At 46.3% G+C, this 21,830-nt stretch overlaps 1 protein-coding gene across 5 annotated transcripts in view; it reads left to right on the forward strand.

Annotated features, from left to right (window-relative positions):
* MYO18B (myosin XVIIIB) overlaps positions 1-21,830 on the forward strand; it is a 191,943-nt gene that overhangs the window by 60,650 nt on the left and 109,463 nt on the right. For all 5 annotated transcript variants that reach the window (XM_074973149.1, XM_074973145.1, XM_074973146.1 and 2 more), the window contains exons 12-20: positions 2,698-2,868; positions 4,722-4,812; positions 9,261-9,453; positions 10,769-10,849; positions 11,566-11,713; positions 14,312-14,471; positions 16,360-16,543; positions 16,927-17,119; positions 19,966-20,075. In XM_074973149.1, the coding sequence (XP_074829250.1) occupies positions 2,698-2,868; positions 4,722-4,812; positions 9,261-9,453; positions 10,769-10,849; positions 11,566-11,713; positions 14,312-14,471; positions 16,360-16,543; positions 16,927-17,119; positions 19,966-20,075 (1,331 nt within the window). The remainder of the gene's footprint in view (positions 1-2,697; positions 2,869-4,721; positions 4,813-9,260; positions 9,454-10,768; positions 10,850-11,565; positions 11,714-14,311; positions 14,472-16,359; positions 16,544-16,926; positions 17,120-19,965; positions 20,076-21,830) is intronic.

Genomic DNA, 21,830 nt, shown 5'->3' on the forward strand with positions numbered 1-21,830 from the left:
CCTTCTCTGTGTGTGTGTGTGTGTTTTTTTAAAACCAGCCTTGTAATTGGAACTGGCTGGGTTGCAATAGGGAAGGGATTTAAACAGCTTTCATGAAAGATCTGATTTGACAAGAAAGAGAACATCCAGATGTTTTACTAGAACTCTGACTATCATGTAGAATTGCATAGACAAACCCCACTGAGTCAAAGCACCTTTTGCCCAGTTCTCCCAGACCTCCCTGTCAAGGCTGCACTTAGAGCAGGAAACACGTTTTGCTTATTATCAATGCTAGGGGCTCTTCTCCCCATGAAACGTTAGCGCTGTGTCATTGGAAGTGATGCGTAGGGACCTTCCCAGGCCCTGTTCAACCGGTCATCTTGCTTTGCCTTCCGAGAGATGCTTGTCACATCCTCAGCGGGACTCTGCTTTCAGTGCCATCCGAGAAGCTGGAACTTGGGTTTTATTTTTTGCAAGATGTGACCATTTTTTTTAAAACGCCTCAGTGCTCATTACAATCTTTGAACAAGCTTTAAGTAATTAAAACCATTTAAATGAGCTTGTAATTAATAACCAACTTGGGGTTAAAGTCTTCTCCCAGTTAGTTATGCTGGTGTAAATCCAGAGTAACTCTACTGAAATCAGTGGAATGACTTCTGAGTTACACCAGTGCAACCTACCCTGGCAATTCACTGAGCTACTCACTGGATTTGCTTGAGTCCATGATCCTTGGCAGAGATTGTTTTACTGATGCTATAGAATGGGCCTGGCTGATGGCCACTTTAGGTGATGCCAGCCACTGCCGTTGCATTGGATCATGATGCCCTGGTAGCTTGGTCCTCTTTGCCTCCCCCAGCCATTGGATCCCACTCAATCCTTGCTGAAGAGACTGATCTAATAATTTTTTTAAAGCCTGGCCCAGTTCCTCCCTGGTATAATTCTATTGGTTTCTCTTTGGACTTTCCCCAGAGAGGAATTTGGCGTCGCATACTGCAGTGTAAGGTAAATGCACAACTGCCATCTACTGGACAGAGTTGGACTTGCTCAGCTGGATGTCGTAGATTCTAGACAGCTATTACAAAGGAACTTCTTCAGTAGCTCAAAGGAAACAGGGCTGGAGAATCGAGGCCTGAGTCTAATCCCAGCTGCCTCTGTGACATTCCAAGCAGCTACGACGTGTGGCATAGTGACCGAAAGCAACCTGGGTTGCCACTGGCTTGCTACGGTATCCTCTCTAACTGCCTCCAGTGCCACGTTCCTCCCTAGTCTCCATGGCAGAGCTCAGTGCTCCCAGCTTGTTCCCGGAGCCCAGTCCCTTGCCACTGAGCTGGAAGAGGAACTTGAGTACTGAGACGTAAATATGAAGAACAAGCAGCCTGCTGTTCTTTAGCATTGCTATCTGCTGTGCTGAGCTGAGGAAGGCTCCTGAGAGAGGCTCTGGGACACTTTGCTCCTCTCCAATTCCCTTTCCTCCCCCTCTCCCAAGCCTTTTCAAGCGCCACATTTGCCCCCAGTGCAGAGACCTATTTAACCCTTTTACATCACAAACACACAGTCCGTGATTCTTCCCAGACTGAATGGTGCTGCCCTTTGCAGTTGTCACACATGCCCCTCTGTAACCCTGGGGAGCAGATCGAAGAGCCGTTTCTCCACTAGAGATGAGGCTACAGGGAGAACTGCAGGGAGTGCTGTAGCTTGGGGGGGTGCTTCTTTCCAGCATCTAAAATGGGAGTGGGTTTGCTGCAGCTCCAACTATAAATACAGGTTCTAAAATATAAAGCACTGTGCGGAGGTGAAATTAAACCTAATTAGAGCAATCTATTCTACTCTGTATTCTTTATGAATGGGTTCCATCATGTTGTAACTAATTAGCTCTGCCATATTACACCTGAGCAGCCGTTTATTTTAAAGTACTTTCTATCGAAAAATAATTTCCAGATCACACGACCTTGCATTTGCAGATTTTTCCCAATCTTTGTTTAGTGTGCCAATGTTATAGCCTATGACCATCTGCCCCATTTCTTTTGTTACTTGGTCACCGCTAAAATCTTTACCATTGTAATTTGTGAGTAATTAATATTACCGTGGTATCTATAGTGTTCTCTCCACCGGGTGCAGGGAATAACAAGATAATGGTAATTAGGCAAAAGGTAAAATTATTAATGGCAACCACTGTTTCAAGGTGAAAACAAGAACATTTATTTGTAGCCTTTACCTGAGCATTTGTCACCATAATGTATCTCAGAACATGAACGTGAGGTAGGCAGACTCTCATTCCATGCTCATAAAACATTCAGGTCAGAGGGTTGGGATTTGTTTTGATTTTTTTTTTTGCTGGTTTCCATCTGGATGAATTCTTTCCAGCACCTTCCCTTAGCATGTGACCGTGTCCATCTCATTCTGAGGTCAGTGAAGGCAGTCTGTGTGTGTGTGTGGGGGGGGGGTTGAAAGTTGCATCTGAGGAACAATTTATGTATGCAGGGAAGGGTGAAATCAAACATTTCTTTCCTTGGTGGGGAAAAAGTAAATAGGTCTCACCCGGAGGATGACCCAGGATGTTCTTCCACCCCATTCCACCCTTTCCATGGTAAATGGTAGGTTTGCTTTCTGTATCTATGGTCGGACATGAGTTGGGAATGGAAGGCAGTCAGATGCAGCTGTTCGTGATCTTCTGGCTTGTTTTGTGTGATTCCATTTTCTTTTCTCCTCTCTTGTCAGTTGGCAGGAAGCAGTTCATGAAATTTGAGTGGGCTAACAATGCTGCAGATGTACTGGGCTGTGATTTTGAGGAGCTCACAACAGCAGTCTTCAAGCACCATCTGAAACAGATAATAGAACAGGTCACATCTGGAACGAGTCGGCTGAGCAAAGATGAGGAACGAAATGCTGGTATCAGACTTTTCCACCCTTTCCTTTATGTATAAGTGATATGGAAATACTGCCCTGTGTGTTGTTCTTGACTTTGATCAAGGAATAGTTAGAGTATTTGCGGAGCATTCTTGAGAGAGATACTTCAGCCGTCTCTCACCAGTGCTGTGATCCTTTAAACATGGTTATATTAAAGAATTTTTTAAAGATAATTAATGTAACTGTCCCCAGTTTATAATACTGATCATACATGTCACTTCTTCAGAGCATCTTAAGGTAATTAATCCTGACAATCCCACTGCAAGGAAAGTCAAGTAACATGGTCTAAAAATGAACCTATTTGCAAAGCGAAGACACATTTGTCAGAGAGACGCTGTTCCAGTGAGACCCTGCTGGAGCCCAGCTAGCAAGGACACACGCTACTTCTCCTCTTCTCCTGTAAATTAGGGTGAGCTAGATGATATTTCTTCCGCCATCTGCATTATCGGATGTGTTGAACATCTCCAAAGTCGTTAGAATCTCTTGGACTAGGCTCTGTCCTTGCCATCTGCATGATCGGCATGTCATTCACACTTTTCTTTGTATGTCACAAGAAGAAACCTCACGACCTGAACAGAACAGGCAAACGAGCCCCCAGAAGAGGCAGTGACACTCCAAAACAGGCTAAAGCCTTTCCCAAGCCCAGCAAGCTGCCACACTTTCGTCATTTCTTTTGTAACTCTTTTCTTTTGTGTGTTTTTGTAACAATTTTGCATTGTGCTGAGACCAACAGGAGAACTATTGAACGTGCACTTGCCAGCTATTTCCTGCAAGGAGGCTGAAAAGCAGCAGAGGAGGAGGGGAGCATCAGTCCTAACAAACTGTTATTTGAATTGTAAATGTCAAATATTTTTAAGTAGCAAGTGGAAATCATTTGGCTGAGAAGCCAAGAACGTTTTGCTCCCTGCTGACATCTGGGCACTGAGTGTAATTCACAGCCAGCATCTCTCTGATTTCAATGTGTCTGTTTTATTTTTCTCCCTTCTTTTGGTGATATTTTCCTTTTGAAAGTTGTTTTTCCCCTTTGTGTGTTTGCAGCCAGTGTTCACGGTTCTCAGACTCTGACATCTGCCATGGAAAGGACTGTCATATTTGAGAAAGGTGCTAGGAGGCTATTTGTTTCCTAGCAACCAGCTCAGGTTCCAGGGTTAAGGGAAGAATGTAAAATGTTTTAAGAGCTATCAAAAAAAAAATCCGTATGTAAAGAGAGCCTCTTTTCATCATGCTGCTGCATGAAACAGCACTGCAGATTTGTTGCAAATGCCTGTGTCTTTCTAGAGAAAATTTGGGTAAATTGTATTTACAGAGCAAGCTCAATGAAGAGCAAGTACAAATATATGGTCTGATAGCATTAATGAACCAGTGCATAATTGGAATGAATGGAAGAATGAATGGAGCTAATTCGGGAAGGCAGGTTTAGAGTTTGTGTGTGTGTGTGTGTCGCTCTCTGATTTCATGCAGATTAAGAACCAGCCCATACTCATATGAGTAGCCCTTACTGACTGGAGTGTAGTCTGTTGACTCCGGTAGGATGTACTTGTGTGAGTAAGAGTTTGCGAGATCAGTCCCTATATTGTAAAGCCTTTATTACAAAATATAAATCAGGTCAGAGACATTGGAGCAGTTCAGGGCAACTCATGCGAATATTTATTCCTCATGTAAATGCATTTATATAGTGCTTTGGACATAGGAATTAGGATTGGTGCAAATTATACTCTACAGGGAGCAGGTGATGTAGTTATTATCAATTCTGCCTATGGAAGATCAAAAAGGATTGAAAATAAATCATTCACTGTCTTTGCTCTGCTGTCCTCTTTTCTCTTTGTATCCTCTAGGGCCCAAGATGACAGGGGTGGAATGTGTGGAGGGGATGGCTGCAGGTCTCTATGAAGAACTGTTTGCTGCTGTTGTCTCTCTAATCAACAGGTATTGAGTGTTCCGAAGCCAGGCAATTAAAAGAACAAACAAAGAAGTCTCTCATGGGCTAGTAGAGAGTGGAAGGCTGTAAATACATAGAAATGATTCGTGTCCATTATGTTTGTCCCTTATGTCCCCCATCCCTGACATCAGTAAAGAGAAATCTTCACTTAATGCACTCTGAAGAGATGTATGTGGCATGTAGCCCCTGGTTGCTGCAGAAAGGTTATCTGAAGAATATCTCTGTAACAGAAGAAAGTTATCAGAAAGTCAAAGAATGAACTTCTTAAAGGATACTGCAGCATGCTCAATGGATGGTTCTGCGCATCACCAGCCCGGATGTGTTTGGCCACCTAGCGAAGAAGCAGGCGGAAAGTCTCCTGGAGCACAATGGAGCAGCTACTTGCTCACGGCCGTTTTTGGTTCCTTTCCATGCAGGATGTTCTGTAGCTAGGGTCGGATTTTCAAAAATAGCCACGCGACTTCATCATTTTCGTATCTATTTGTTTGGATTTAAATGATAAAAGATGGTACCTGAGCATCATGGCACTTAACTAACATTACAACTCCATACCCCAGCCACATTTACAGGACAAATGTTCAGACTGGAATACAGTGCCGCTCAGCCAGCCAGCGATAAATAGCTCCTTTCCACACCCCCATCAGTCCAGGGCCTGACTCTCAACGGTCCTCAGATGGCTGTCAAACAGATGGCTCCTCCGGCATGCTCAGTAGGTCACCAAGGTTCTGGGACAAGGGGGGGACAAATTCCAGCATCCTGGGGCCCCGACAGAGAAGGTTGTGCTGGCAGCCCTTTGTAGCATGAAGGATTCAGTTGAAGGGCTTGTGCTGACCACTGCTTTGGCCAGGCTCTCCTCCAACAGGAAAGGTGCCAACCTCTGGACCAGATGCCAATGGTAAAGTGTCTGGATTATTGCTGGGCTGTGATCATCCAACAGCAGCTGGGCATCTAAAATCACCCCTCAATTGTGAGCCCTGGTAACTAACGGCGGCGCACTCCCCCATACAAAGGGATCCGCCGTCTCCTCCTAGGAGCATAAGTCCTACTAAAAGTCATTGGAACTCTTTCTCCTCGGTCATGTCAGTGCTTTCAAAAATCCCACCCTGAGTCCAGAATTTTCAGAAGGACTCAGCCCCCAGAATTGGAGTCAGATTTTCCCAAGAGCTCAGTGCGCTGGAAAGTCTGGCCATAAGTGTCACATTGAGGGGTGCCGGGAACTGAGTGCTTTGGCAGATCTGCTCGCAACTGTGGTATGGAGCACCTGAAAATTCGACACAGAGCTTGTGTGGTCCTTAGCAGGTAGGAAGCTGCAGTGCCATGGGCTAACAGTGAGTAGAAGGGATGTTTCGCTAGGTTAGGCAAGCGCCCCAAATGTTCAGAGGTTTCTCTGATTCTTATTTGGACTCTTTGGGTCTTTTGAATCCTTTCCTCGGCTCCCCAGACTCCCAGTTGTGCTGATCAGCCTAGCACTCACTGCTTATTACTTGTATTTTGCATTGTGGTAGTTGGTGGGAGCCCCAGTCGCGGACCAGGACCCTGCTTTGTTAGGTGCTGTGCTACTTCTGTGCAACCTCTTTCTTCTCTTCAACTTACTAGTGCTTACTAGTTTCGCAGAGTCAGTCTGAGACGCTTCATGATTTTTCTTGCTTTTCCAAAGCTTTCTTTGTAAGCCTAGCTGGAAAGAACTCCCTTTCTCAGTACTACAGGAGACCAGCTTTGACTTCAGGATCTTGTGTTGCCTTCCGATGCCCCATTATGAGTCCCACTTTGTAGATCATTTGCCCTTTTTCAGCTACATTGTGTCCTTTCTATTTTAAAATATTTCATTTTATTAAAACTGAAAGGGCAAGTTGTCAAGATCACAAACCACGGCCTACAGAACTGACTATTTTACAAGTGACATGAAATTAAAATTTAGATTTTACCTGTTTACCCATACTCACACCCACCTTTAGTTCAAAGCTTTCCAAAACTTCCTAATCCTGGTGATGTGAAATTGCCTCTTCGATGGTCATGTTTATGTGGATGTTGGTCTCCAGAGGATGGTAATCAGATTATTTTTTTCTATGACAAAAGTACATTCAGTTCTGTTTCTTATCCAGTGTGCATCTTGGAGAATGGAATGACCAATTAGCACATTTTCTGCTGAGGTGAAGTATTCTCTACAGTCAGATGGGCCTGTTCCACTTGCCTTATTTCCCTGTAGATCACACAGTCACTGGAGCACTGCGGTGTTGAGAACTGGCTTGTTTACTTGTTAATAATCGCTGTGACTTTGCAGGATTGAAATCAAGGTTACCAGTATGCGTGGAGTAATAAACTGGTTGAGGAATCAAAGACTGAGCCATACAGATTGCTTGGTAGGATTCATTCTCTACTAAAAAGCTTGCCTGCGAGCTAGCTCTCAGGAATGATAGCGTTTGTATCCAAACTCCAAAAGTAGCTGGTGATTACTGGACATTTAATCAGCCTCTTGTCTGGGGCTTCTAACAGTTATAATGCTGCCTTCTGGCCTGGAAACCCCAGCTGCACTATCCCAACATCTCCCACTTGCTTAGAATCATAGAATCATAGAATATCAGAGTTGGAAGGGACTTCAGGAGGTCATCTAGTCCAACCCCCTGCTCAAAGCAGGACCAATCCCCAATTTTTCCCCCAGATCCCTAAATGGCCCCCTCAAGGATTGAACTCACAACCCTGGGTTTAGCAGGCCAATGCTCAAACCACTGAGCTATCCCTCCCCCCTTGAGCTATCCTTTCCCCCTTATGATGCTGCAGTTGCTATAAAAGAAGGAATCCTGGAACAGGTTCCTGTCTTTCCTATCCTGGTGTAAATCAAGGCCAACTCTAGTCAAGACAATAGAGAAAAGAATCAGGCCACTGAAGTCTCATTGTTTTTCATTCTGATTTACAGCTCAAGTTGTCAAATCCAGAATCTAGATTCAATCGTGTGACTGGAAATACTCCAGATTGTTGCTTCTGATTTATTTCAGCCTGTCCAAAGATGATTCTCTGAGATCTCATGGTAGAGCAAAATGCCACTGGCTGTCTAAAATCCTGAATAATGAAGCATTAGCTCAGAGAATGTGTCTTGTATTCCTCCGTTCCCTTTAACACCAGCTTTGTTTCGCTTGTTTTTGTTTTTCAAACCAGCCCATCAAAGCCTTTTAAGCCATTCCAACAATGATACAGTATGTCACAGTGGAAAACGTATGTTTCAATGTAGTCAAGAAAATTTTGCTGACTCTCAGTGAGTTGATGAGGTACCATGAATTTAAATCGCTTTCAACTTGTACTACAATTCTGGAATCACAGGACATGTCAGTGGTGCTAGGGGAAGGTGCTGATAGGAAATTCTTTAAGTGAATTCTAAAAATACTTTTGTTTCTTCCTGCAAACTTGTATTTTTCAGGGAGACTTCAGGACGCTAATGCCTGGCATTTTTCCTTCCAATTATTTTCAGCCAATTTCTTCAGTTGGCATTTGCCATCTGACAGAAGTACATGATCTTACATCTCACCCATGTGCAGAACATGCAGCTCCACAAGTCATGTTGTATCATGCCATGGGAGGAGGAGATGGGAAATGACATAAAACAATGCATCTGAGGAGAGCAGAGTAACTCAACCTTTTCAGAAATAGATATTTGAAAAAACCACAGAGCTTTCTCCAGGTCATGTTCCCACAGTTATTTTTAACTGAAGTATTTGGCATGGATGGAAGCAAAACTTGGAAGAAGTTGTTGGAAAGATGGTTCCTCTCCCAGCGACCTACAGTGTGGCTCTCCCTCAGAACATACTTGCCGCGCTCTGCGTTTGCGGTTCTACATTTTCCCAGCATTCTTCCACAGGAGCAATATCACACTCTTTATTTTCCTACAATCGATATTTTGGAACTTAAAACTGTCATTAACATAGTCAGTGTGGATCAATTAACCATCGTTTAGGACCAGCTCTGCCACCCAAAGTTAAGACGACTTAGGTCTGAGGACGCCATATTTCAGGTATGGTGCCTAAGAAGAAGCATCTCATCCCATCATCAGTGAAATGTTTATTCGTCCAGGTCAGGAACAAGCTATGCCAGATCTTCTGTTCTAGGCTGGAAGCACTCACAGAAATAAATAAAACAAGGGGGACTTGGATAAAGTTCAAATTCTAAAGGACAGGAAAATATCACTAGCTTTATGTGGTTATTAGCACTCTGTTTGAAAGACACAAACATTTGCCAACCAAATAGTCATTGTTGAGATATTAAATGTGTTGTGGTTATTGCTCAGGGTCATAGGACTGTAATGATTAAAAGTGCCTCCTGGAATGATAGTTACAGGAGGAAAGAATATTTACGTTTGGGGAAGGAAATAATTTCAATAAACCAAATAGGACTCAGATATGTTCTTGTCTAAAGCTTCCATGCTATTTTTACTGTGTTTTCTCAGGTCTTTTTCATCCAGTCACCTCTCCATGGCTTCCATCATGGTGGTGGACACCCCTGGTTTCCACAACCCTCGACACCAGAAGAAGGAGCGAGCAGCTACTTTTGAAGAACTTTGTCACAACTATGTGCATGAGCAGCTGCAGGCACTGTTCTACAAGAGAACATTCATGTCCGAGCTGGAGAGGTACAGGGAGGTGAGGCCCCTGCTCTGACCCTCACTAGGATCTGAACTGCTGTTCCACTTGCTGCATATCAGCTAGAGAGTCCATGGCTTTTTAAACACTGGCTTTTAATGAGAGAAGTACTGCTAAAGCATCCCGAAGTCTGAATAGAGATCGAAGTCTTAAGCAGTGTCCCCCTCCCACCTTGTTAGTGTGGTACTCCTTCCCCATCAGCTCCTTGTGGTCCCAAAAGAAATCCCGTTAGAGTTCATCACTGGCTTGGACTTCCCTTTGAGTCCCTTTGTCACATCGGAGGTGGCTTGAGGAGGCCCTGCTAGTGACATAGCTGAGCACTTCCCTTTGTATCCCTTTGTGCCAGGTAGAGAAAATAAAATAAAATGTTCAATTATCTAGGAAACAAGTTGATGTAAAATCCATAAACAATTGCAGCAAGTCAAAAATGAATCTGCATTTAGATTCTGAAGTTACTTGCCTCGCTCACAGAGTTCAGGCACAATTTGTCTTGATATCAGCCTGCGGTTTTAGTGTCCATTTAAATCTGGGAGCCCACATTGGAACTGGTTCCATCTCAGTGTGTGGATGCAGGTCCCGTATCTGAAATCGCAGTCAGCTGCCTCACTCAGTTCTCATGGAAAGACATTAGACCTGAATTCTGCTGAACACCCCCCGAGTCCTCTGCTGCTGGGGCCAGGAGCCACTTAACTCCCGGCTGCCCTGAGCGTGAAATGGTTACATTAGCTGCGCAAAGTCAAAGCATGTGTGTAAAATGATGTTTTTCAGAAGTGCTGAAATCCCCTTTGGGGAGCGGCATAATCCGATGATGTAGCACAAGGAAGACGCTGTCACTAATGAATGGCTGGCTCCTGCCTATGTGGGGCAGTGAGGCTGAGAAAGTCAACAGCTGTAGAAACAGGCACCTGGTAACATGGGTTTGTTGGCTTAGAATTCTCAGCTCAAGAGGAAAACTGAATAAAAACAATAAAAAGCCTGCAAGCTGCAAATTAAATAACTGATTGTTTTCAAGATGCCCCCCTTTATTATCACAGCCATTATTTATGCAACTTCTCTGACATTCACCCGAGCCACTGCAGAAGCCTTGTAAGCACCCTCATCGGGACAGCCTTACCCAGTCATGTCAGCTGAGGGTTTGACAGTGCAGTCCGTTCAAAGGCTTCTGATACAGGAGCTTTGGTCAGCCAACTTCAGGCTGTCACTCAGCAAAGGTGGAGAAGGAGCAGACACAGTTTTTCTTCTTGCAAGTTTATTTCCTCTTGGATTTCAAATGTCAGTTCCCCAATGAAGCAAACTTCTCACTAATGTTTTCCAGGAAAATGTCAAGGTGCCTTTTGATCTGCCAGAGCTCTCTCCGATGGCCACGGTGTCTGTCGTGGATCAGAACTCCTCGCAGGTAACACGGCCGGGAAGCAGTAGCGACAGCTGGTTGCTCTCTGTCCATCTCCATGCTGGCGGGGAAGGGAGTAAGTGCTGGGAATGCTGCTGGTTGTGGATCTTGCATTTCATGAGGATTAGTCTCCCTTTCTCGATGGACAAAGGATTTCCTGAGGCAATGTGCAAACATGAGGTGCTCTGACTTTGGGGTGACCGGAACGGTGACTCGGGAGGCTGGAGCAAAGGCTGCAGTTACGTTCTTAACATTTCACGATGTGTTCCCTGTGGCTGCTTTTTTAAGCTATGGGCTAGTGCTAGTGAAGAGTCCAAATAACAACCAGATACTTCATTCTGTGTAGCTATCCCTAAAGCACATACAGCGAGGGGGGCAGCAGTGCCTGCTTCCCCACACACACTACCTGGTCCATGCTCCTCAGCCCTCACCTGGATGGACACTGTGACCAAACTTCACAGGGACCTCAGTCTTGATGGTCCATTCAGTTGGCCTGAGACAGCAAACAGACTGAGCAGCGGGGCTCATTAGTGCCTGCTGAGTTTTTGGGGATATAGATACATAATCCCAATTCATTTTACATAAGTGACCGAAGAGCCGTCACTAGAGGGTAATGTAATGCCTCATTTAATGGGGCCAGCTGAGCTCGCATCTCCGCTTGCCTCCCCTGCTCTCCTCACTCCAGGTGGGAGATGATCTGATGGGTTGTATCATTGTACCAGCTGCAGGTGCCGCCTGGGGGCCAGGCGGAAGAGCCCAAGGGCTTGCTCTGGATCCTGGACGAGGAGGTTCTGATTCCGGGCTCCAGCGACAGTGTGGTGCTCAACCGCCTGTGCTCGTACTTTGCCAAGAAGGGCACGGCGAGTGAGGGTAAGGCACAGGGGGCTCTGCTTGTAGAATCTGCAGAGGCGCTGGGCGCTGCCCCTCCGTTGGCACCTCCCTTGGGCTTAGAAAGGTTCAGAATCATCTGGCCAATCAGATGCCTCAGTGGGCTGCACTCTGCTTGGGGACCAGGGGTGATCGTTTTGTGGCAGCAAAGGGCTGGGCTCAGCCTGGGTGTGACTCTGTTGGCTACCACGAGCAAATGTGACTCTCGGGATTTTATTTGGGGGGGAAAGACCGTTGTTGAGCCGGGGTAGGCACTCTGTCCAGTGGCTGTTACCTGCAGTACACCTAGGGTGACCAGACAGCAAGTGTGAAAAATCGGGACGGCGGGTGGGGGGTAATAGGAGCCTAAGTAAGAAAAAGCCCCAAATATCGGGACTGTCCTATAAAATCGGGACATCTGGTCACCCTAAGTACACCCTTCCCCTGTCCTCTCAGCTTTCTGCCAGATCTCTGGGCGTTTGGTGTCAGAATGCATCCTTGGAAGTACCCTGTGAAAGGGCACAGGGAGGAGCGGAGGCCTCTAAGTCTCTGACTGTGCATTCATTCTAGCCTTTCTCCAGTTGGTGCTATAACCTCTTCAGGGGCCTCTCACTGCACTTGATCAAACCTGAGCTATCTGTGGCAGACTAGAGTAATTTCCAGCTGCCTTTGCATCTCTTGAATACGATTAATAGCAACTGTTAACCAAAGGTCAATATTTACTAAGGAGGGTGTAATGGGGGAGCCACAAAAATGCACATAGACCCACTGGGCTCGCAACACACACATTAGTGAGTAGAAGCAGGCACCTCTTTATGTTGAGTTGGGTTTTGTGGGTGCACGTGCATTTTTGTGGGCTCACCCATCGTATTCTCTGACAAAGTGGCCCTAGAAGCCTGTGAAGCTACTGTGATAGCATTTTGGACTCAACATATAACCTCTTAATATTATACTGCCTGGCCTAACATCTCGCCCATACATGGGAACCAACAATCTCTCCATCCCTGGTGACCAGCCAGCTTGCCAGGCTGCAGTGTCATTCCTGGTGCTCTCGAGTGGACATGGGATGGGATGGGCTTGACTTTAATGGAAGTTCCAGATTTTGATGCATGAACAGTATTTACCTGTGCATCATTGAATAAATCCTCAACAGTGGAACTGGTGATGAAATTTTGTGTGAGTAGATGTACAGTGCCAGCTAAGTGCATTTACTCTAATCAGTGGATGCTTTGCCATTCACTTCCAGGGGAGCTGGAGCAGACTAGAGTCAAATGAAATGATTAAGGTTGGTGTCCGAGTGATGGTGCATCTAAAGAAAAGTCAGTTTCCAGACCCAGTACCCAAATTATTTCTGGGTAGGTCAAGTATAGAAAGGATTACCATGTATTCAGGACATCTGTAGTCACCCTGTTGATATGACAATCATACAGTGCAGAACAGTCTGGCAGTGCTAAACCAGACAACAAGACTGAAAAATTCCCAACATTCTCATCTTGTGAAACTGCCCATGTCAATGGTGGTAGAAGAGTTTGTGTCAAATATCAACACCGCTGAGAAAATAGTTTTAGTTCCAGCACAGCAGCCTGCTGGATTCCTTCGGTTAGCTGCAGCATGCGCCTCTGACAGCGCCTTTGGAGGTGGGAACAAGAAGTTCTTGCTCTCAATAGTGTTTCAGACCCAGCTCCAAAATAACTTAAAATCCAGGCAGCAAACTTAAACATATCGAGCCAGAGCCTCAGCTGGTGTGGGCTGGCGTTGAAGTCAGAGGAGCTGGGCTGATTCACATGAACTGAGGAGCTGGCCCATAAACGCTGTCGTCTCTGCAGTGTGCAGGGCTTAAAGAAACCTTAGTGCTGCTAACCCCAATGACCCAGAGAAGAGACCTCTGATATAATACGTGCAACTGGCACCATTTATAAATAGACAGGAAGCTGGAGTCTGCCCAGGCAACAAGCATGAGACTGTGAGCATCTCCACCTCCCTGTCTGCTGGCTTGGTCGGGGCCACATTGTCAGCAGAGGCTATGCCTGGGCATGCTATGCCCTAAGGAAAGGCAGCAGCATGCAGGGATGGAGAATGGCACAGGTGGCTGAGTTTTTCCAGGCTTCACAGCTGCTTTCTAGCTCTATCGTTTTCCAGAAGTCAGCAGAATTGCACCATGGGAAAGGCCAGTGTGGTACCTCTTTGAGTATTTTAATTTAATGTGCATCCGTATGACACTGCACTTCACTAATCTGGCTACCTTCTCTGCTGGGACAGGGTTTGGGAGGGGTGCAGGACAAGGTTAGGGATACAGGAACACACAACCTGCAGACAGAGTCTCTGCCCCTGCTTCTCTTGGACAGGTACAGCTTCCGGCACATAAAGGAGGTGCAATATACGTTAGCTGAAAGGAGCACTGGTATGTCAGTGCCACCCTTCACCAGCCTAATGCTACAGGGTTTCTTCCTATACCGGGCTACCTCAGCTTTGTGCTAATGGACACAGCCCATAGAAACCCCATTCATATTAGCTGGACAATCGGCCCCCTGTGTGTAGCTTTGCTGACTTCACCTCATTGACCTTGAATAACCGCTGCTTGCTGGTGTATCGACATTCCAGAGGAAGGCTTCCTTCGCAAGTGTGAGCAGATGCTGCAGTTTGAGATCTTCCACCAGCTGGGCAAAGACCCTGTTCGCTACGATCTCACTGGCTGGATGAATAAAGCCAAGCTGAACCTGTCAGCCCAAAACTCCATTGAAGTCCTGCAGCAGTCCAAAATGTAAGTATCAGGAGCAGACGCCCTGGGCAGTGTGCAATAGAGAAGCAGATAGCTCAAGCAGGGCATCTTGTGACAAGGTAAATCAGAGCTAGGAAGCAGGGTACATCCGCAGTGCGCTCTCTGTCACTGCAGCAATAACAATAATAAACTTTGACAATGAGAACTGCTCTGGGGATAACATCCGTCCTTAATGAAACAAAGTGCTTTAACTGGGACTGGAACTTGTAAAACTTTTCCCTGGGGCTAAAGCAAAGTTAGCGGAGGGGAAAGCGATTCCCTTTTGGAGGCAAGAAATTCTGCCTGTGGTTTTTCCTCCCATCTTGTGTTAAGCCTAAGAGAAGATGATGAAGCTCAAAACACTTTTATGGGTATTTCTGAACCAACTGGGGATCATAAAGTGGAAATTATACCTTTTGTAGCATTTATAAAGATACCCCAAAGTGGTTGGCAGGTCGTCCTCACTGGCTGTTTGGGTAAGGCTGGAGAAACAGGTGCCAAATTATTTGAGGTTCACTCATTGGTAGTCTGCAATGACATCAAACACCCTAAGATTAATCAGCAGCTGGGTCCATTCATTTGGTTGACATACAATATAGAATGAATAGACGTGTATAGAGCTGGTCGCAAGTTTTCCATCAGAACATGCTGATTCAATGAAATGGGTATGTTTCACGGGAACGTTTCAGTTTCACCTACGTTTTCAAAGGGAAGCTATCAAAATGTTTCATTTCACTGAGGTTGAAAAGTTTTGTGTCAATAAGATTGAAATGCTTCATTTAGATGTTATCATTTTGATGATATATGATAAGATCTAGTATTATGTATTACATTTCAGATCCTGCAGTCCTGAGGCAAAACTCCCATTGGTCTTTGGCTCAAACTGAGTGCCCAGGCCGGGATTTCGGCACCGAATGAAATTCATTGGGTCTTGGGCATCTGACTCTCTTCAGGCCCTTTGAAAGTCCCAGCCTGAGTCCCCACTGTGAGCTGAGGTCATTAGTGTCTTCAACAGCAGTTTCAAAATGTAAACATCCTTTCCGGGAATGGATCTTGGTCTCCCTGACTGCCTCTGACCAGGGGTGATTGATTCCTGACTAATGTAGAGAATGGATGAGTGTGAACATCTCCAGATTCCTAGGGGCACTGGGAGCAGCTACTACACACAGGGCTGTGTCAGACACCAGGAGTCAGATGACTAACACCATTCCTTCTGTCTCAAAACCACTGGGATTTGTATTGTTTCCTCTAGCACCCTGGTACACTAAATTGAAATATAATCAAATAGTTATTCATGTCTTTACATAGGCAGTAACTTTAACCTGCTATTAAGCCCCCTTCAGCTCATTGTGTTTGGGGTTCATTTCAGTGAGGAGGTTAATGGCCATTAGCCATGATGGATAAGACACAGAGATTAATAGAATGTGCTCTGTTCACAGCCAGGTTTGTCTTATGTAGGCCGTGTTCGATGTGAGCCCTGTAACACATTCCCTTTACCTGGAGTAGAAAAGATTCAGCTTCTAGAGGAGGGGGAAGTTTGCTGTTGAGATACCCTGTGCCTGCCTCTAGCATATGTGCTGGGATACAATTCCTGGTTAAACATCCAGAAGGAAACTCAGGTTCTTGGCACATCATTCCAGGAAATACTGAATTTCAGACAATACTGAATTTCAGAATGGCGCAATGTGGCAGCTTCCCCATGGGAAGTATTCAAACACTTCCCTTAGCGATGTGCTAGCCAGAGCACAGTCACGGTTTTTATTCCGTTTTGCAGTAAGTTGAAAGGAAAAGGTTTTCCATTCACCTTTGGGCCATTATGATGGCATCTCTGTGATCTTATCAGCCCATTTGTGACAATAGCTGATTCATTTCACTGTTTCATTTCTGACAGAGATGCTCTGAAGAAGCTGTTTCTGCTTCGGTCCAAAATGCCCCTGATTTGCCGATCAGTGGCAGGTCTGGAGGGAAATTCCCAGCAAGCTTTGCAGCGTACTGGTTGTGTGAGGAAGACCTTCACCAGCAGCTTTGCAGCTGTGAAGAAGAAATCTGTGTGTGCTCAGATCAAACTTCAGATGGTGAGTAACAGAGCTGTCTTGATACCCTCACGTATCGTAAGGGGTGGGTCAAAGTGCCTTTATAACATAGAGCCCATTGCTCCTTATATCGTGATAGTCTCCTGACGCTCTGGCTGGCTCCTTGTCTCTATTGCACTGGCATTGTACAAACACCATAACTGACAGCTCCTGCCTCATGCAGCTGACAGGTCAATCAAACAGTGACACTGATTTGCTGCCATTTTTCTCCACTGGCTAGTTCAGTTTCTGTTTCCTAGTTATTTGAAGAAACTCCTTGTATGTGGCTGAAAAGCCCATCAAGAGGTGGAAAGGGAATTCCTGTTCTTCTGTTACTTCAATCCCCAACTCAGACGTATCTAATTCATCTTTTATTTATACCGCAGGATGCTCTCACAAATCTGGTAAAACGATCCCAGATACACTTTGTCCATTGTCTTGTTCCAAGAGTGGGAGCAGAAGGGAAGCCCTCCCAGCCCTACATCACAGGAGAAGTAGGGCTGACTTTGGACGTACCAACTCTGAGAGTTCAGTTGTCTGGGGCCCAGCTATTAGATGCATTACGCCTGTACAGGATCGGTATGGCAAGCCTACGCTGTGTGATAGTTTTTAAGCATGTGTTCGTCCCACCCTCCCTTAGCCGCTGTCCTCCAAAGCAGTTCAAGTTTGCAGTTACTAATACATGGAGGGCTGCTAAACTACTGGCTTCCTCACTCCTCCTGATTAGCCACTTCTCAGCATGTCCTGTCTTTGTCTGTCAGAGTGCAGTGATTGCCCACTTGTCTTTACTTTGGCCACGGGAAGGAGGTGGATTTATCCTGGTTTCTAGCTCTTTCACCACAGGCTGAGGTTCTTCAGGACCTCTCCACCCCCTGACTGCAGTGCTGCCTACTCCAGAACGGCAGTCCCCTCCGCCAGTTTAAAGTCATGGAGCTGTGCCCGCTGAATTGTCCATAACCTCGTCAGTCCTAATGGCTGCTTCTCCCTTATTCCCCCACTGAGATGGATGAACATGACATGCTCCCAGCTGAGCAATTGGCATCACAGATGTGTCAGAGGGGAAAGTAAATCAGGCCAGGCCCTGCCTGTTCAGATTCTCCTGCTGAGCAGAGCTCTCCTTATTGAGCTTTTACTTTAAAAATTGGATATCCTGTCATTTAAACAGTCAGAACCAAGGCACAAAAACTGCCAATTCCATCCACACGTCAAAACCGGCACTCCCTTGGCTCTGCAGTAATGGAGTGCTCCAGCCAATGCCTGCAAGAACTGCAACCTAGAAGGCTTGCAAACATTTTCCCCACAACACTAGGCAGTTGTGCCAAGGGGAGCCGCTAAAGAGCTGAGGTCTGTGTAGATTGTCCCGGTTTTGAGGCTGCATAGTGCTGAGACCAACTTCCACTCAGTTCTGGTGACTGTTCTATTTATCTGGATGCATCTTTCGTCTCCCCTAGAAAGTGCCTGGACTGGCTTCCAGTGGGGCTGGATTCCAGGGCAAGTAACTGTTTCTGAGTGAGTCCCCTGCTTCTTCTGACTCATGCTAGTGTTATCCAGCCAGTGTCCCTTCCGAGAGCAGTCGCCATGGTGGAGGCTAAAGGGGCAGGGACAGCGGGGGGCCCAGGCTATTTAGTGCATTGTAGAGCTTCCCCTGGCAATGAAACGGCTTGCAGTGGAGAGTACAGAGCATAGACCGTCTATGTTCTTGGTGCCCTGCTGTGCCCACAAGGTGGGGGGCACGTGCTGCATTAGATGTAGTTTGTGCATGGCCTTGAGAGCTGGGCACAAGTGGGGAACCTCGCAGTGGTCTAGACTTGAGGTGTCCAGGGATAATCATCCTTATAATCATCTCTTCCCACGAGCCAGGCAGTGTTGTTGACTTCCAAACCACTGCAGTGTCTTTAGCGACAGAGGTGTGGACAGCAGAATGCAGAGACTATTTGAAGGATATTATTCACTGCTCCGGGTACGTGTTTGTTAGAATTATTGGGCTAGGTGGAGAGTTTCTGATGCCGAGTAAATCCTGGCTCTGCAAGCTGTGCGGATACCTCTCTCCTGCTTGTTAATAATAAATATAACTGGATTCGAAAGCACTTGTGAGAGCGAGCATGAGCATTTGGTACAATCAGGAACAAAGAGAAATTATTCCTACTTTGGTGCCTTATTGATTACTGTTTTGCTGTATTTGACATCAAGCAGAATGAGCCGGGAGCTGCCACAGGGAAATATTTCTAGCTGAGATGGCAGACTGACCTGCTGGGTGACAGTCCGTTTCAGATCAGGAGCTGGGACTCTGTTACACTCTCTCTCTCGGCCAATACAGCGCAGCGAAAAGCTTTGGCATATATTTTATGTATATATATATTTTGGCACCTCATCGTGTTAGCACAGCCGTGGAGTGGAGATTTGGCGGGGTGAAGATGGTTTGTATTACGATACTCCCTAGAGGTCCCACACGACACCTGTTGTGCTTGGTGTTGTAGGAGGAGACAGTCCCTGGTCCTGTGAGCTTACAGTCAAACAGACGAGACTGACAAAATAAGGGAGAGAAAGAAGCTCTGATCAGTCCCTACCTAATGCGTGGCGGGCCGGAGGCACAGAGAGAGTCAGTGACTTGTCTGTGGGCAGATCAATTGTGGCAGAGCTCAGAATCTCCTGAATCCGAGTGCAGAACGTTAACCAAATGGCCAGCCTTCCTTTCCGGGGCTATGGCTTCTGTGCACTAAGGAGAAAGGATGGCCCAGTGTTTAGGGTACTGACCTGGCACTCAGGAGACCCAGGGTTATTTCCCTGCTCTGCCAAAGGCTTCCTCTGTGACTCTGGGAAAACCACTTATATTCTCTGTGCCTCAATTTCCCATCTGTAAAAGGGGGATAAGCATCACACTTTCCCACCTCATCACTTGATTGTGAGGTGCTGAGATGCCCCAGCGATGGGGGCCATAAAGGTCTCTTTAGTAGCTGGCAGTAAGGTTGTTGCTACCTTTTAAAATGGACAATAAGGTCTATGCATCTGTAGATAGAAGGTGAGCAACCCTGGCTGTCACTCCATTGACAGGTTGTGGTGATGAGGTAGCATAATATGCTTGCAAGCCCATGGCCCTTCTTGTCACCCAGACTTGCTTCATGGGGAGTATCTCCAGGCCTTGTTTTCTCTCTTACCATTTCAGTCCCTTGCACTAGCATGTTCTCCCCTGCGCTCCCCCCTCCCTCGGCTTTTTGGAAGGCTTTCTGTAAAACAGAAAGAAAGTTGTGTTATTCTCCACCAGCCACCCCAGCATAGCCTGTCACCCCAGGTGGAAGAGAATTTGCTCCCAGTTTTTTGTTTTCTGTAGAGATTGATGGAATCGCTCCCATTCTGATTCACTGATTAGCTAACGTGCAGCACCCCCCTCTGAAATCTGTACCCTATCTCCTCTCTGTCTCTCCCAGGTTACGTGGATCGCATGGTGCTGACTCAGTTCCGACGCCGCTTCCAGGTGCTGGCTCAGCCAGTGATGAAAAAATACACATCAGCATATGAAATACCAGATGAGAATAAGGTGTGTGGATTGCCCACAGTGTGTTGCTGGGGAGGGAATGACCCGCAGCCAGATCCATTCTCATGCAGTGTTCCCAGCTGCAAGCATTCAATCACCAGGTGGAAAAAAGAGTAAATTTGGGGTTCTTGTTATTTCTCTCCTGGCTTCTGAGCCTTTCAGCTTGAACTCACAAAAGTGTTCAATCTTCTCTCTGCAGCCACCAGGGCTGGGAGCTTGCTTTTATTACACAGATGAAAGCTGAGATTCTCAAGTAAGGACTTGACTGCAGGAGCTGGGGCTTTAAGAAAACACCAAATACAGCAAGACTGACTATAAAGTCACAAGAGCTGGCAACACTGCGAGTGAAGTGACAGGCCCATGGATCTGCAGAGCCAGCCCATGTGTTGTACAGGCAATGACCTGTCAGAGCCCAGTATTTGTAAACAAAACTTGTGGAGGCTGCATATGGGCTGGTGATGGCTTACTGGGGTGTGGCTGATTTTGATAAACAATGGGCACAGTAGCGAAGGAACCGAGATTCATCTGCTAGCTTCCTCTTAGCCAGCCATTGATTCAGCCAGAGTATTCATCTCAGAAGCCTGAGACGTTCTAATTTCCCCCTGTAGTTCTCAGCTGAGGATTAATCACGGGGAGAAGAGCGTCTGAGTTCATGCTGCTTTCGTGTACTGAAATCTAGATACTCCGTGCAACGTTCTGGCATGTTTCACATGGCGCAATGCAGAGATGGGGATTAAATTGCCCTCTCTGGCTCGTGGAGGGCAGCTCTCCATTTTTCTTGGCTTCATCCTTCCCTTTTGTTAATGAGGTTGTAGTGACCTGGGTACTTTAGCATCTGTCTGAACTTGACTGGAACAGCAGCAAGGATCCTGGCTAGTCCTAGTGCTTCTCCTCACTAGAACTGGGTTTTCACAAATGCAATAGACAATCTGAGTACTGGTCATGCTATCAGCATTTGCCCCTGTTATTGCACAGTGGAGAGGCCTTGGAGAAACCAACTGCTTATGGGGGGCTGGCTGGTGCCCTATTCTGCAGTGGTCTGGGCTGAAATCTCCTTACATTACAGTGTAACTTTATTTTGTACAGCAAGTTCCATACGCTCTGTGGAAGGAGAAATGGGTGGGTGGGTGGCTGGATGGTCTCAGCTTGCTTTCTGCACCAGTTTCAGCAAACAGCCTCAGCATGGAGCGGGCAGAGGGGGTAGACCAAAGCTCCCAGTTTGTCTGCCAGAAATAAGCTTAAAGCGTCACTGTCAGGGAACCCGAGTGCAGAGGGACTTGTTTTGTTAGCCCTCAGCCAAAGAGCAGCCTGTGAAGAGACCCACAACTGCCTCCAAGATTGTATTGAGAGAGCCATAAAACTACAGTGGCATAAGCTTCATCGAGGTGATGCTTCCTCCATCCACCTCCCCAGCCTGGCCTGTGCAGGAGTGTTGTATTGACTGATGGTAGCACCGCCTGTCTCTTTAGCGTTGTGACAAATCACCTCAGATTCCCATTCTCCCTGCAGTGATTGCGCCTGGCCACTGTGACTGGCACCCTTTCCCTCTGCCTTCACCCAACACAGAAGGAGAAATCACCCATGGATTCCCTCCAGCTGTGGGTGTCTCAGAAGAAAATAAGATAGCGTTTATAGAAAGGAAAGTGGATAATTTAATCATCAACGTCTCTCTCCATTTGTTCTCATTAATGGACATGTCAGTCACACACTTGCCTTTTGCGTAGCCCAGACTTCACCAAAACACTTCTCGTGGGGTTC

Source organism: Natator depressus, chromosome 15, assembly GCF_965152275.1.
Source record: "Natator depressus isolate rNatDep1 chromosome 15, rNatDep2.hap1, whole genome shotgun sequence".
NCBI classification, from domain to species: domain Eukaryota; kingdom Metazoa; phylum Chordata; order Testudines; family Cheloniidae; genus Natator; species Natator depressus.